At 33.2% G+C, this 14417-nt stretch overlaps 2 protein-coding genes across 13 annotated transcripts in view; both read right to left on the bottom strand.

Annotated features, from left to right (window-relative positions):
* LOC125064168 (alpha-catulin) overlaps positions 1-9082 on the bottom strand; it is a 90004-nt gene extending 80922 nt beyond the window's left edge. For 4 of the 6 annotated variants that reach the window (XM_047671075.1, XM_047671102.1, XM_047671084.1 and 1 more), the window contains exons 1-2: positions 8981-9082; positions 2137-2317 (exon numbers count right to left, since the gene is read on the bottom strand). In XM_047671075.1, coding sequence (XP_047527031.1) covers positions 2137-2317; positions 8981-9073 — 274 coding nt within the window. In that variant the 5' untranslated portion in view covers positions 9074-9082. Of the gene's footprint in view, positions 1-2136; positions 2318-8258; positions 8551-8980 lie in introns of those variants that run through there. The other 2 variants (XM_047671092.1, XM_047671110.1) reach the window with 2 other exon arrangements.
* A 330-nt stretch (positions 9083-9412) lies between these two features.
* The window catches only part of LOC125073699 (myosin-IIIb-like), a 48532-nt gene continuing 43527 nt past the window's right edge, over positions 9413-14417 (bottom strand). For 2 of the 7 annotated variants that reach the window (XM_047684714.1, XM_047684800.1), the window contains exons 17-23: positions 14222-14359; positions 13376-13530; positions 12690-12868; positions 12228-12311; positions 11374-11481; positions 11275-11292; positions 9413-10480 (exon numbers count right to left, since the gene is read on the bottom strand). In XM_047684714.1, the coding sequence (XP_047540670.1) occupies positions 10123-10480; positions 11275-11292; positions 11374-11481; positions 12228-12311; positions 12690-12868; positions 13376-13530; positions 14222-14359 (1040 nt within the window). In that variant the 3' untranslated portion in view covers positions 9413-10122. The remainder of the gene's footprint in view (positions 10481-11274; positions 11293-11373; positions 11482-12227; positions 12312-12689; positions 12869-13375; positions 13531-14221; positions 14360-14417) is intronic. The other 5 variants (XM_047684950.1, XM_047684882.1, XM_047685107.1 and 2 more) reach the window with 5 other exon arrangements.

The following is a 14417-nucleotide window of genomic DNA, read 5'->3' as shown; positions in this document are numbered from 1 at the left end:
TTTGTTAATGATGGAAAGCTATATTTATATTACTATGTATAAATTGCGTTGTTATTTTTTTTTTTTGTTGTAAATTGTTATTAACTCGCTTTTAGACTTTTTATCGTAACTAATATTTTTAATGAATGGAATTTTAAATGCATGTAGTGTTTGCTTTTATATGATTTTACATACGCTGAGCATGATTATAATTTAAGATGTAACTAGTTAAGTATGAAAAGATGTAAAAATCGCTAGCAAACCTTATAAATAAATAAATAAATAAAAAGCTGCTTTGGTTTGGAATATTTTACAAAGACAATCATACATTTAATTATCGTAAACAAATAAATACGTATGAAAATTAACAAAAACTGTCTGCCAGTTATATTATAGATTAAGTAATCTTGTACGGAATAGTATGACTAATTAATAGTGTTTTGCGGGATTTAATTGAATAATCTGTCAAGAAGGCGAGAAATAAGAGGTACGGATTTATCTTTATTTCTCGTGTTTATATAATGTTTGTAATTATATCTATCAAAATCATTATAATTAAACTGTAAGTAAAACTAGAGTTAATATACGCGAACATATGAGTAAAAGTTGTTAACGCTTAATCAAATGTACAAACTTTGAAAGTGACAAAATTGCGAACTACCCCGTTGCTCTGTCGATTTCCATGCAAATTTATGTGAACTCCAGCCTTAAACTATTATGATTAAAAACGGGAATTCAAGCTCAGAGTAAATTAGTCTTTCGACTATAAGCTAGCTTTAAGGTTTTTATTTTAAATTATTTACAAAATTCCTTCTAAAGCTGCCATCACAGATGTAAGTAAAATTATTGTGATTTATATTTATTAAACTTTTATCAATTTGTAACAAAACATTGCAGAGTAATTAATACAATACAAATACAGTTTATCGTATATCAACAAAGGAAATAAAAAGAAACAGAAAAAATAAAGAATAAAGAAATATATTTTACAAGAGGCGGTCTTATTTCTAAAACAACAATCTTTTCCAGACAACTTTTGTGCGGAAGAAATTATATTATAATAAAGTGTCTGCTTCGTTGATTTAGTGGCTAGATATAAGGCCGCAAATACCGAGGTCCCTGGGTTCAAATACCTCGACAAAATATTATTGGGTTATTATTAGTCTAAAAATTGTCGTTAGCAGCCTTGTCTGGGACTTGGAGGTGTGTACACTCACGTGCCTGGAACTGCCTGGAAAGCACGTTAAGCCGTTGATCCTACGACCTTAAATTTTTCCAGTCATGTCGGATTTGCCGTCCCTTTAGTTTATTAGTCAAGTAAGGGGTGCACGGACGTTAAAAGAAAAATAATAATTGAAAAATAACCAAAAGATTGAAAATAATTTATATCTCAAAACTCACAAATAGTTGGTGTGAATAAAGAATTCCGTGTTTTCTCGTGGATTGTAGACATAAAAAATATGTTACATAGATGTATTTTAATTTGAAATTACATTTAGTCGTAAGCACGGTTCGTATGTGAGAATTGTGTAAGTTAATACGGCGTAAGAAACGCTTGCAACGCTTATTCCGAGATTCATAACATGGTATTTGCGGTCGGCTTTGTTAAGGCCTGGATTACTCCAATGCGAGCGGCCGTAAGCTAAACGGTTGCTGTATTACTGTTGTATGTGACATTTCTTTGTTTTATACGTAATTGTATCATTAAATTTCTGGCTAATCTAAAATGCTTGAAAATTCTAGTTTCTCGTGTCTGTCTTATAGTTCAAGTCTCGGTTCGGGTTATTGATTGTTTCTGTTAACGAATTCTCAGTAGCCGTTCGATACTTGGAAATTGGTAGCGTAGTAGTTTACATTCTAAGAAGCATGTTAGCTTCGTACTGTGCCTGACCTCCTTCCGGTTATGTGCATTGACATTTCATTGGACTATGGGAGTGAGGATGTAAATTACAATTGTTTTTCGCTTACACTTGTCCATCGCAATTTGTCTCACACATTTGGTTAGTCTCTGGTAACATTTCGCAGTGACCGAAATCGGTCAGAAAATCATCGAAAAACAATTAATCATTGAATTTCATTATTTTATTACTATTGATCGATAAATTCCTAGCGGTTTAGCAGTAAACCTAAAAACTAGTAAGTTTATGACTAGATTACCTGCAGCCCGAGCTTCCTTGCACGCTAGCACCATGCTGTGACGTACATCTGGATTGTCATCTGCGATGGTCTCTCCAACGGCCACGAAGCGTTCCACGGCGCAGCAAACGGCGGCGCCTACACGCTGCACCGCCGCGCCGCCCGCCGCCGCTTCGCCCCGAGTCGCCACCAGGCTGCTAATCTACCCCAAAATTATAATTTTTATGATAGTATATCATTATATCATATCTAATCTGTGTCTGCTTTTTTATAGCATTAGTGCATTTTGAGTGATATGGTTTGGGTGTTATTTTATTACACACATTTTTGGTTTCCTTTTTATAACAGGTATAACCATAAGTATATTTACCTTTTACTTAGTTACATTGTTATTGTTAATGCATTAATTAATTTCCTTAACAGTCAAATTCAAAGATATTTATTCAATATAAAAGTAGAACTATTCTGTTGATTGTTAAAATTTTAACACCGGATCGGAAAGAATAACTTCAGACTCGAGAAGATCCGGCGAAGGAAACTCATTCGTATATAATAACTTTAATAGTATATATGTGTATTATTAAATATTCTTATGATCACTGTAATATAAATACAACATTGTTTAATTGGTAATGTTTAAACAATAAAATAAAAAATAAAATCAAGCTTTTTCAACCTTTATAAATGTCATATTTTCCAAACAAACACCAATATCTTTTTTTTATCAGTCGTAATCTAACCTAGTTTATTTTACTAAATGAGCCATAGGAATCCAGTAGTAACACTTTCATATCTTTTAATATATATAAATCTTCCGTACGCGTGTATGTAACTAAACTCCCCTTAAACGGTTGGAATGATTTCGATATTTTTTTTTGTGTGTATTTGACTTAGATGGATGGTTTAAATTAGACTCGGTAGGTGGCGTTGCAATCGGGAAGTAAATAAAATTCTTATTTCAACCGGACAAAGTCGGGACGGCCAGCTCCTAATTTATTTTATTAAACGTTACGTGTTGATGTGTCGACTGAATTCGCTGGCATTATGTGACATTTATCACTGTCATTACCTGACAAGGACTTGTTGATAAAAAAAAGTAAACATTCTAGAAGTGTTTTTCTTATGATGTTATTATTTTTGATGTTCAAACATTAATACTGTTTGTTATAGACAACTATATAATTTGGTTTTTATGAGTTTTTTTTTCGTTTTATGGCGGTACATATGTTGATACTAAATTGATGTACTTGTAACGTAGGATACAATTGGAGTCGAGTAATGAAGACATTAAATGTTCGATACTTTTTTACGTTCAATTAAATTTAATTATTATTATTAGCTGTCCTGTTTCCACATGGGTTCAATATAAAAATAGAAATATAATAAATTTCATATTCTCGGCTTTTCTCTACTATAATATGTATGTATATATATGTATGTACATATAAACATTCTTATTGATTCACTCTGTTTATTGATGAAACCGCATTAAAATCTTTGCGTTAGCGTATTGAAGGATACAGACTGTGAAACGACATTATCTAGAGATTAAACGTATTTAATACTAATTTTATTGACTAAGGAACTGAGACGACCGAGTAGTTAGAAAGTTTACGTATAAACCAATTATTGTGGGTTCAAATCTAGGAAAGTATCACTGAATTTTGAATTAAATTTTATTAAAACAAACTAACCTTGTAGTTTGGTTTATATTACTGAAGGTCAATGTTGTTTTCACCTTTTAAGACGTATCACATTGAATGATATAATGAACGGAATGTTACCTAGGTATATCATTTGTTAATTTTAAATGTTTAACAATGAAATAAACATATAATAAAGATTAAAAAGACTTTATCTTTAGCTGTACGTAACTAAAAAGTTACTACGTAAACAAATCTAGACGATTTTGACCTACTTCTAGTTGTAGTATCGATTTGAAAATTGTAAACGTATATAACATTTCGATTTCAATACAATAATTGATACCGTCGAGCTGGCCTGAGCGAAAGGAGTGAATGGTAGAACTTCAATGGATTCCAATTACACTGACAAAAGCGACATTTTAAATAATTTATACTTATCATCGATTATTAAAGGAATATATTTCAATATCTTCGCCAGATCAGTACAAAAACATATCTCATTTGTTTTATTAATTATTATTTATTATAATAATAGTTAAAAAAAAATGTATTATTATTCTTATTCCTATGTTTAATTTAGTGATAGTACATTCTGACGACCTGTAAATAATAGAACATCTGCCATGATTATTTTGGAATGTATTTTTTTTTTATTTTGATGTGATATCGTATCTACTGTTGGTAAAATATATTAACCCATACTCTTCACATTTTCATATCAACTATATGAAACTGATTATATACTCCAGTGGTTATTTGCTCTAGTGCTTACGGTCGTGGGTTTGAACTCCTTTCATGACCTTTTGTAAAGGGCACATAACTTGTGTGCTTGTGAATGTCATTTGATGTTTATTCCATTTAATATTTTTATATAGGTAGTGAGAGAAGCAAATATGTCACCTGATGTTAAATGGTGTCTACGTTAAAAATATTAACAATTCCTTACATCGGCAATACACCACCTTGGGAACAAGGATGTTATGTACATTGTGCTTGTTTCTTAGTGGTAGGGCTTTGAGCAAGCACGTCTGTGTAGGTACCACCCACTCCTCATATATTCTACCGCCAAACAGCAGCACTCAGTATTGTTGTGTTCCGGTTTGAAGGGTGAGTGAGCCAGTGTAACTACAAGCACAAGAAACATAACATCTTATTCCCTAAGGTTGGCGGCGCATTAGCGATGTAAGGAATGATTAATATTTCTTACAGCGCCATTTTCTATGGCATCAAGTAGCACATGTGCTCAACCGCCTACCTAATAATAAAAAATTTTTTTTGCTCCAGATAACGATACAGAGTACTGCTTTTTACTGCTTTTTGGCGGTGGAAAATGTGTTAAGTGGCTTTGTTCAGTGCGCCTATTCCCCAAAACAGAATATCATGGAATGCCAGTCATTAATTTATTTTAAGTAGGAAAATATGCCCTTCTGCTGGAATAATGCCTCTTTGCTTTTTGCGGAGAAGTTTTGTATTTATTCGTAACTAGTTGTCGCCTGCGGCTTCGTTCGCTTTGCGTTATAGAGGTTGCTCATCTGGTGGCAGGTATAAAACTTCGTATAAGTCTTTGGACCCCAAGTTTGCGTCACACCAAATTTCATTAAATTAAGTGAAACGTATTTTTTTCTCCCTGACGAGTAACAGAGGGACAGACAGAAGTGTTTTCGCATTTATAGTATTGCTTCAGATTAAAATAATGTTTCAATTGAACGAGCGTTGGATTTGTTTATGTTACCTATCTATGTACGTAAAACATTTCCACGAACTGACAAACTACAGCTCAAACCGTACATAGTGACTAGAAAATGAAAGACACCTCGTTCATTTTCCCGATATTTGCGAACTTTTTGTTTTAAGGGTCGCGCTTCCCTTTACATCTACCACCTTATCCAACCAAACAGTTCAAGGTTTTATTTTTACCTCGCCGGGAAAGTTCTTTACTTTTCTTAGGTTAATAGTCTGCTGACGTCATTGTTCTTTTTACGTCTTATAATATTTGAATCTACATTCATTTTAAACAGCTCAAAGTTATTGTTACTGAAGAGTGTAGAGATCGTATATTGATACGATTATAGTATACGTTATTCTAATGTATAAGCTCTTTTATTGTAATTTTTCAGTAAAATTCAGTAGTTTCTGCGTAACGTAAAGACTAACAAACATCCATATATACAAATTTTCGTCTTTATAGTATTAGTAAAGATGGTTACCTTAATTTTTTGGTGTTATAGGTAGGCCGATGGTAAAATGAGCCACTTCATGGTAGGTGGTCACTGTTGCCCATAGAAATTTGCGCTGTAAAAATATTTTCTATTCTTTCGATCATCAATTCGCTACCAAACTCACGAGCTAAGATGTTATGCCCTTGTGCTTGCAATGTGACATTCAACCAGGAACACAGCAATACTAAGCCAACTCTTGTACGTTAGAATATAAGACGAATGGGTGGTACCTACCCTAAATATGAAACCCAATTACAAAGAAGATTATAAATTTTATAAATTATAAAAACTAATAATTTGATTTTTGCAATTCAGTGGTATTCGCTCGGGTTTGCACTCGCAAACTTCAGTTAAGATTCAAGTGTTCTGGTAACTGAGCCACATCGGATCTTGTACTATTTAAAATTACCTCTTGTAAATTAATTGAAGCTCCTTCATGCTCTACAACCCTAATTCCCTCGTGTCCTTCTACCATGTGTTTCTATTTTTAAAATAATAAATTTTCACGAATTTTCATGTACTGAAAATGCGGCCTTTTCGGACCATTTTACCGCCGTAGGCGTAGTAATGAGTAGATGTTTTAAAATATGTATTTTAGCGAATGAACACAGAGTATGTTTATTTAGTTCAGAACTTTTTTGAATAAATACCAACGAATATACATATTTGTATAAATTATAATAATTATTATTTGTGTTTTTATGCCGTATAGTGTAATAATATATAGTGGTTTTCCAAAGTAATCTCTCTTAAAATACTTTTTTAAACTATACCAGTTGTTTTGCCTCTACATTATTAAATACCTATGTCTTTCATAATTTGATTCATTGCTATAATGATCCCTTATGTCATAAAATTAAAATAAAATTTAATAAATTAGTTTTATACAAGAATTTTGAAAAGTAATTCTTATAAATTAAATAAATTCAAAGTAAAGCTACCACCGGTTCAGAATGTATATTCTATCGAGTAAAACGGTCAAGAAATAGTAAATACTCATTTTATTCAATGAAATCTTTTATATTCATTATGTATATGACAATTTATATATTAAAAATCAACGAATACTCAAATATTTTTAACGCCTAATAATTTTACGTTTTTGTTTTTAACAAAATTTTTAGCACATTTGAAAAATGATAGAGTATCTGCAAAATTGCATATAGAATTGATTATCTACGGTATATTTAGTTTAACATTTCAACAGAAATCCTTCCTACCGTTCAAATTTGCTATTTTATAAGAATTTTTTTCTCATTCCACTCGTTATATATTGTAAAGCGATTTACGGTGATACGCTATTTTGATCCATAAAAATATTACCTTTAAATGTCACATTGTTTACAATTCAAAGCACATAATACATTCTTATATTTCATAATTGTCACTTAAATTACCTATTGAGATTAAGTCAAACGAAAGGTGTTTTACACCGGCTGGTTGGCTTTTAACTTATAATAAAAATTAAATTACTAGGTATTGTAAATAGTTTTAAGTATAGTTATTCTTCGTATACACGAAGACAAATATTTGAATTTTTATTGAAAGAAAGACAATGGTTGTGATCATTCACCATAGCGTTTATATTTTCGTTCGAAATTCAAATTATTTCCCAATGTGTTTTTTACACTTTATTTATTTTTTCAATAATTGAAACGCTTACAATATATTGCCATTTCTCAAAAGTTTCACGAATACTTGTTTTGATTTTCATTTGATTTTCTAAGACACCAATTTAAAGGAAACTGGATCAGCAAACATAATACAATAGCGACATCACCCAAACAAAGCCACAAATCGAAATTCTCTTTATTTGAAGCAAGAATCTCGTTTCCCTTGCAGGGTTTATACTAATTCCTGATTCTAAATAATTTTATACTTTTACTATAGATTTTATAAGGATTATAAAATTATATTATTGTTATGACAAAGTAAACATAATTAATGTTTGCCACACCCGTTATTATTGTATTAAGTATTGGTACTGAATATAAACATTAATTATTTCAACATTAAACGGATACCGCCAATATTCATGTTTTATACTTAAGTTAAGCTATAAGAAGCCTAAGTCGCAGAGGACGTCACGTCTTTTGTAGTCAAGTATGGGTAAGAACATTTTTATTTGGAGTTTCGTTCAAGGTCGTACCTACACGCAACCTTATTATTCGACACTACTTGTTGCTTTGTAATTTAATGACTTTATTAAATGATCGAGCACATAACCTTTTAAAATAAATAATATTACGCGCGACATGCCCCGTCACAAGTCACGTACCTGGGGCTCTCGGCACACATATTCGTCGTCATCGGAGAGAGCGTCCATGTCGTCGATGTGTGTGTAGAGGTAGAGCGCGCCCTCGGCGGCGCGCTAACGCGGGCGCGCGCACGTGCTCCGTGGCGCTGGCTTGTCTTTGCGGCACCGAGCCGCTCTGCCCGAGTCTGTCGCGGCACTGACGGACCGGGAGCATCGATCCGCGGCCTCAGTCACCCCGCACGCACCCTCCCTCTACGAGTCCACGTGGCCGCCCGCCCTTACATTTTATTTTAATTGGACGTAACATAACGTTTTGCCTTTTTAGTTCCAACCTTAACTTTCCTTTTAGCTAAACAAAGGTTACGCTTATAATCACATATATGACGTGAAGCACCGCTCCTGCGTCATTGATAATACTACCCGCTTGTTTAAAATAGCCGCTTTTATACGTATCAGTACTGCGACGGCGCAAAATTATATGCAACAGATGTCGTCTAGGCGGGAAAATCTGACGTAAAGCGCTCTCGGTAACGTCGCGAGCTGACGATTGTGCGGTCCGAAAATAGATTTACAGCTTCAGACAATACGTAAAAACAGAGAATATCGTCAGCATATTAATGCTACGTCAGAGGGTTACTCCAGTACATTACGGTATAATCGTAAAGCGTCACGGGCGAAGTGCATTACAATGACTTCGCGTTTGATTACGGTTTGGCTGATGTAGAAATGCATGCGTAGCATACCTGCTTGATGAGTGGGAGTAGAGTTTTTTCTATGGAGCGCGTTTTAATTTGATACATGTGGACATCGCCATCGGGCAGGCCGGCGGCCGCCATGGCTGGCGCGGGCGCGACTGCGCGGGCGCGGGCGCTCCATTGGCCGCCCTCGTCACGTGGCGCCGCTCGCCGCGCCACCGCTCGTAGTCTCGTACGCCGTAATCGTGAGATTGTATGTTTACGCGTACTCTACTCTTGCGGGAATATAAAACTACTGCTTTACGTGTTTGATTTTGTTTTGATTTGAAACCCAATTATAAACGAAACTAAACGTGTGACCTCGAAACTATCGAAGTTATATTTTTACGATGCTTCGGTATTTAATGAAATTTATTTATCCTCGTTGTTCGAAATCGAAGTTTTTATTTATTTTAAATTAAGGTATAAATAAAACAATAATTCATGGAATATTTTATTCACTTAAACATTAACAAAACATAAAGTTACACTTACTGATAATCATTGGCACATTATCACACCATTTGTCAATGATTTATACTTACGTGTTGGGAATTAATCGTAAATATATTACGATTTTTTTAATAGTACATTGTAAGATGAAATTAATAAACATCAAAAAATATATTAATGATATTTAAATATTATTTATTTTATTCTGTCCTGTAATACAAAACAAAAGATAGATTTACTGTATGAAATATTATACAATGTTAATTTTGATGTTTATTCTATTTATATTTAAAAAATAAATCGTGTGTTTAAATTTTAATAAGGCGACATACGATTAGTATTTGAATTAAGAGCCTGTTCGGAAGCTTAAGATATAATAAAGTATATTTAGAACTTTGGCAATTGTTTCTATAACGTAAATTATTATAATATCTAAAATAATTTCATGTACGTTTACATTAGGTGGTATTATAACGTGTAAATTAAATTAAAATACACTTCACTATTTTAGTACTTACGTGTGTTACACTGTTAACAGAAGGAAAAGTAAAAATATTATATCATACAACACAAACACGTGCATAAATTAAATATATCATCAACTTTTTTTTTTATTTAACATAATCAAGAAAACAACAACTACATATTAATAGGAGATTATTATTACGTGAGTATATAACAGCTGTATTCTTGATCAGCTAATTGTAATAAACCCCCATACTAATCTGTGGACGTCGCTTATTGTATAAGGCTTCCTTAGAGCTATTACTGTCTTGTGAGCTATCCGATAACCACGGGCTTTGTCCGGAGGAATTTCGTACTTTTCGCTTTCGAAGACTTTCCGTCGGTCCTAACGTTGGTCTTAATAATTGTTTGAATCTGAAGGGGCCGTCGTTGTAGTCGTCATCCGAGCTGAAGACAGGCGTTGCGAGGATTTGTGGTGAATTACGTAGTATCTTGCGAAGGTCAGACTCGGGATCGTAGGCTGTACTATAAACAGGTCGCGGCGGTGGATCAGCTTTTTGTGTTTGTTTTACAAGTTCGATTATTTTGTTACTGAAATGATAGAAACCATTTATTAAAAAATAAATAAACTGCAATTAGAATTTTATATAATTATGATGATTATGTGAGATAAACTAAGTATGAATCTACATCAATTTAGCAACGTATAAACAACTACTATATTCAATGAATATTACTAAGTCAATGCAGAGATAGTACGTAAAAGTTAATTTAAATCAGCATGAAATATGTTTAAAAGTAAACTATGATTTATTTTTAATGCGTTGCCAAGTCTAAAGAAAACTAATCTATCTAATAAAAATAAGATAATATAAGCTTAATTAAAATATGCTTGCCGACTTCAAAAGTAGGGTGTTGTTTTTTGTGATACGTCTAGATAGATTGCCAAAGCTGAGAACGCGTCGAAAAAACATTGCCCAACAGTGGGCATTGAGTATACGCACTCGAGTATCATGCGTGGCTGTCACGCACACGAAGATAATATAGTTGGTCCGTTTAGTTCTTTTATAGTGCAACACTATTAAGATATACGTCACCGTACATGTTTGTGTTGTTTTTGTACCGATTATTCGATAAACTATATATCGATATGCATGGTTTAATTCGTTTTCTATTAAGGTAGCTCCTTTGAAGATTTAAGGGCATATCAATATTTTAGTCATGAAACTGACTTAATTTATTATTGTCGTACTATTTATAATCTATTGACTAAAACCTAATTGGGTTATTTTACAGTTTTCATGGTACTTTCTGTTGATTTTGAAGTCAGTTGAATTTTTTTAGAGACAAATTTAGCGAAAACTAAAAAAAAAAAAATACTTTACCCTTTTAATTCTCGTCCACTTCGTAAAGCATGCGACACATTTTAAAGTATAAATTATTCTCAAGGCCAATATGTCATTAGATTATTTTCTATATCATACCTGACTAGACCACCGCACTGCCTGCTGCACGGTAGATTCTGACGATTCTGACTCGAGTATAAAGGTTTTTCTTCATTGTAAGTTCTATCGTTACTGGGTTGTTGGTGTCTGAAAAAGTAATAGTTACATTAGAATAATTTTCTCTCATTAACCTTATGCAATTTCTATTTCCACCGACTTTTGCATTCGAGTTGTTTTAATAAAAATAATTGTAGATATGAAAATGATTGTAATACTATTAAGAATCTATCTTAATAATTAGTATACAATGTTAACGCTAGTCGTGATAACGAATATCATTGCAGTAGCTATCCTAGATTTGGTTAGATCCTTCTTAACCAACATACTGATGTAGATTTGATAATAACAATTTATTTATTTATAAGCACTTAAAATTAATATGGGTAACATTCAAAGTGAAACAACTTTAAAGGTGTAAACAACATAATAAGTAATATGAAAATATATATTTCTACTATTTGAGTAATAGTAAATAGATTCTGATTAATCTTCCTTACAAAAACTACCAGTCGATTATAAATGTCACTGCTCGGCTGGATTCTTTTGGAGGATGTCTTAAACTTATTTTTCTGCGTTATTCCTATACGGATTAAATAAACACGTGGCAATTTTTTATCGATACGTGTACATTTCATCACTAATGTTTTCTTCACCACCAAAGACGAAGTGAATTATCAAAATGAAGCACGTGAAAATTTAACGTTTGCCCAGATTCCATTCCATGTGACTAGTTATACTATAGACGTAGTACAAACGGATAATGTTACGTTTGAAGTTCAAACTAAAAATTTCTCGTTCCATTTTCCGTTACTGTTACTATATAGTATACAAACCTCATATTTCTTATAGAAATATCCTTTATTTGAAATATTTGATCCCATGGCATGGTATCGCTTTCAAAAAACTCCGGCGACGGACTTGTAGTTTCCAGTGATAGGCAATAAATTAAAGAAACAATATCTAAATTAGTCTCTTATTAACGACAAGTCAAATCCAAATTCTTTATAGAAGCATAAACACTTACATATTAAATGTCAAACTACACACTATAAGCGGTTATAAAAAGAATGTATCTGATAAACTCTGCGGTTCTTTTTTGTAAATTTGTGATTGTTTACAATACAAGAAATAGCCAGCAGGCGATCGTTTCATTCCTATGTTGTGCTATGACAAGCGATCTTTTACTTTTTATTATGTGGCAACAAAGGCATTTTGAACGCTTTCTCGGATAAACAACTTATATGCTTTATAAAAACAGTTAAATTATCTTTTTTTAGCAAATGGATTTATTTTACCTTGAAAGTCTACTTGCTTCTTGTTCGGCTTGTGATGGTTGGCCTCTTATGATCGCTGGTACGACACGAAATCCCGGAGGGAGCTGGTATTCGTCTGGTGGTTTCTTTACGTCCTTTAGGCGTATTCCTGGCTTATTTCGGCGGATATTCTTATGGGCGTCTTGATTTTTGTTGTGTACCTGAAAATACATAAATATTGTGTTACTAAGTATTTTAATATTCTCATAATGATTACACACTGAAAGTAAACTATTCAATCATTAAAATATAAACACAATATTACATGTATCGAGTGTAGTATCTAAATATTATGTTTTGTAACTAGTTGATACCAATTTACTTTTTTGATCGATTATTTTTTTTTAACGGCCATGTTCTGATTATTTGAATTATTGACTAAGTTAAAAATATATCGCACGTATCATATTATTTTACCGCAAGAGAACAATACGTAGTATTATGATTACACAATCACCCTTTAAACCAGAACACAATGTTATTATATCCTATATAATAAGAGATATAACATCTCAATTAAACATGTTAACCATGTGGTTACAACTGGTTGCTCATTGCGAATATAAGAAATGATAAATATTTGTTAAGTTTCAATGTTTATGAGCAGTGGTGCCCTTTGCCAGTCCACCGAATTATAGGTCATAAAAGTATCTAATTTTTAATCTTACCTGCTCAGCGAAAGTTTGTAGTTGTGCAGCTCGTTCCTGCACGGAGTACTGCTGCATGATGTGGTGGTGCGTGGGCGGCGCGGGCGCGGGGTGCTGCGGCGGCGGCGGCGGCGCGCGGCTCTTCAGCTTCCGCCTCGCTGTGTAACCACGGAAATCTGTCATAAAACCTTAATGAGCTGCTCTTTTTAAATTTTACTAGAATATTGTCCAATTATATTTTAATCAGATTTATGGCGCAACAGTAATAAAACTTAAGAGAATATTAAATCCACAAATAAACTTCCATATTGTTGTTATAAGAGCCGGGATGGCCCAGTGGTTAGAACGCGTGCATCTTAACCGATGATTTCGGGTTCAAACACAGGCAGGCACCACTGAATTTTCATGTGCTTAATTTGTGTTTATAATTCATCTCGTGCTCGGCGGTGAAGGAAAACATCGTGAGGAAACCTGCATGTGTCTAATTTCAACGAAATTCCGCCACATGTGTATTCCGCCAACCCGCATTGGAGCAGCGTGGTGGAATATGCTCCAAACCTTCTCCTCAAAGGGAGAGGAGGCCTTTAGCCCAGCAGTGGGAAAATTTACAGGCTGCTAATGCTAAAAATGCTAAATTGTTGTTATAAATAAGTCCGTATTGAACTACCTAGGAACTATAATTTGTATTACCGTGCCAACTAGAAATTCTTGTTTCATAATTATTAGCCAATGTTATAGATAGACCATACAGAGCTATTACAGTATTATATATTTTTAAATAAAGCTCATATCAGAATGGTCAATGATTATCATGAGGCCCTTTTGTTCGTTAGCATTCATACTATTATTTATAAACCAGTTACTTACGACTTTGTAATACTATAGCAGCTTTGGCAGAATTGAAATTTTCTTTATTGCTTGAATTTGTATCATTGCTGTCGCTGTCGTCTGTGCTCATTCGTCTTAATACTTTAGCCACTATGATATTATTCTTAACTGGAACACCTAAAAAAATGACGTTCGCATATTATTTAAAAGTGTACTTGTTGCCTCCACTGGTGAT

The sequence above is a fragment of the Vanessa atalanta genome, chromosome 1 (genome assembly GCF_905147765.1).
Source record: "Vanessa atalanta chromosome 1, ilVanAtal1.2, whole genome shotgun sequence".
Lineage (NCBI taxonomy): Eukaryota > Metazoa > Arthropoda > Insecta > Lepidoptera > Nymphalidae > Vanessa > Vanessa atalanta.
Note: the sequence above shows the minus strand (reverse complement) of the source record. Positions and strands in the feature narration are given on the sequence as shown.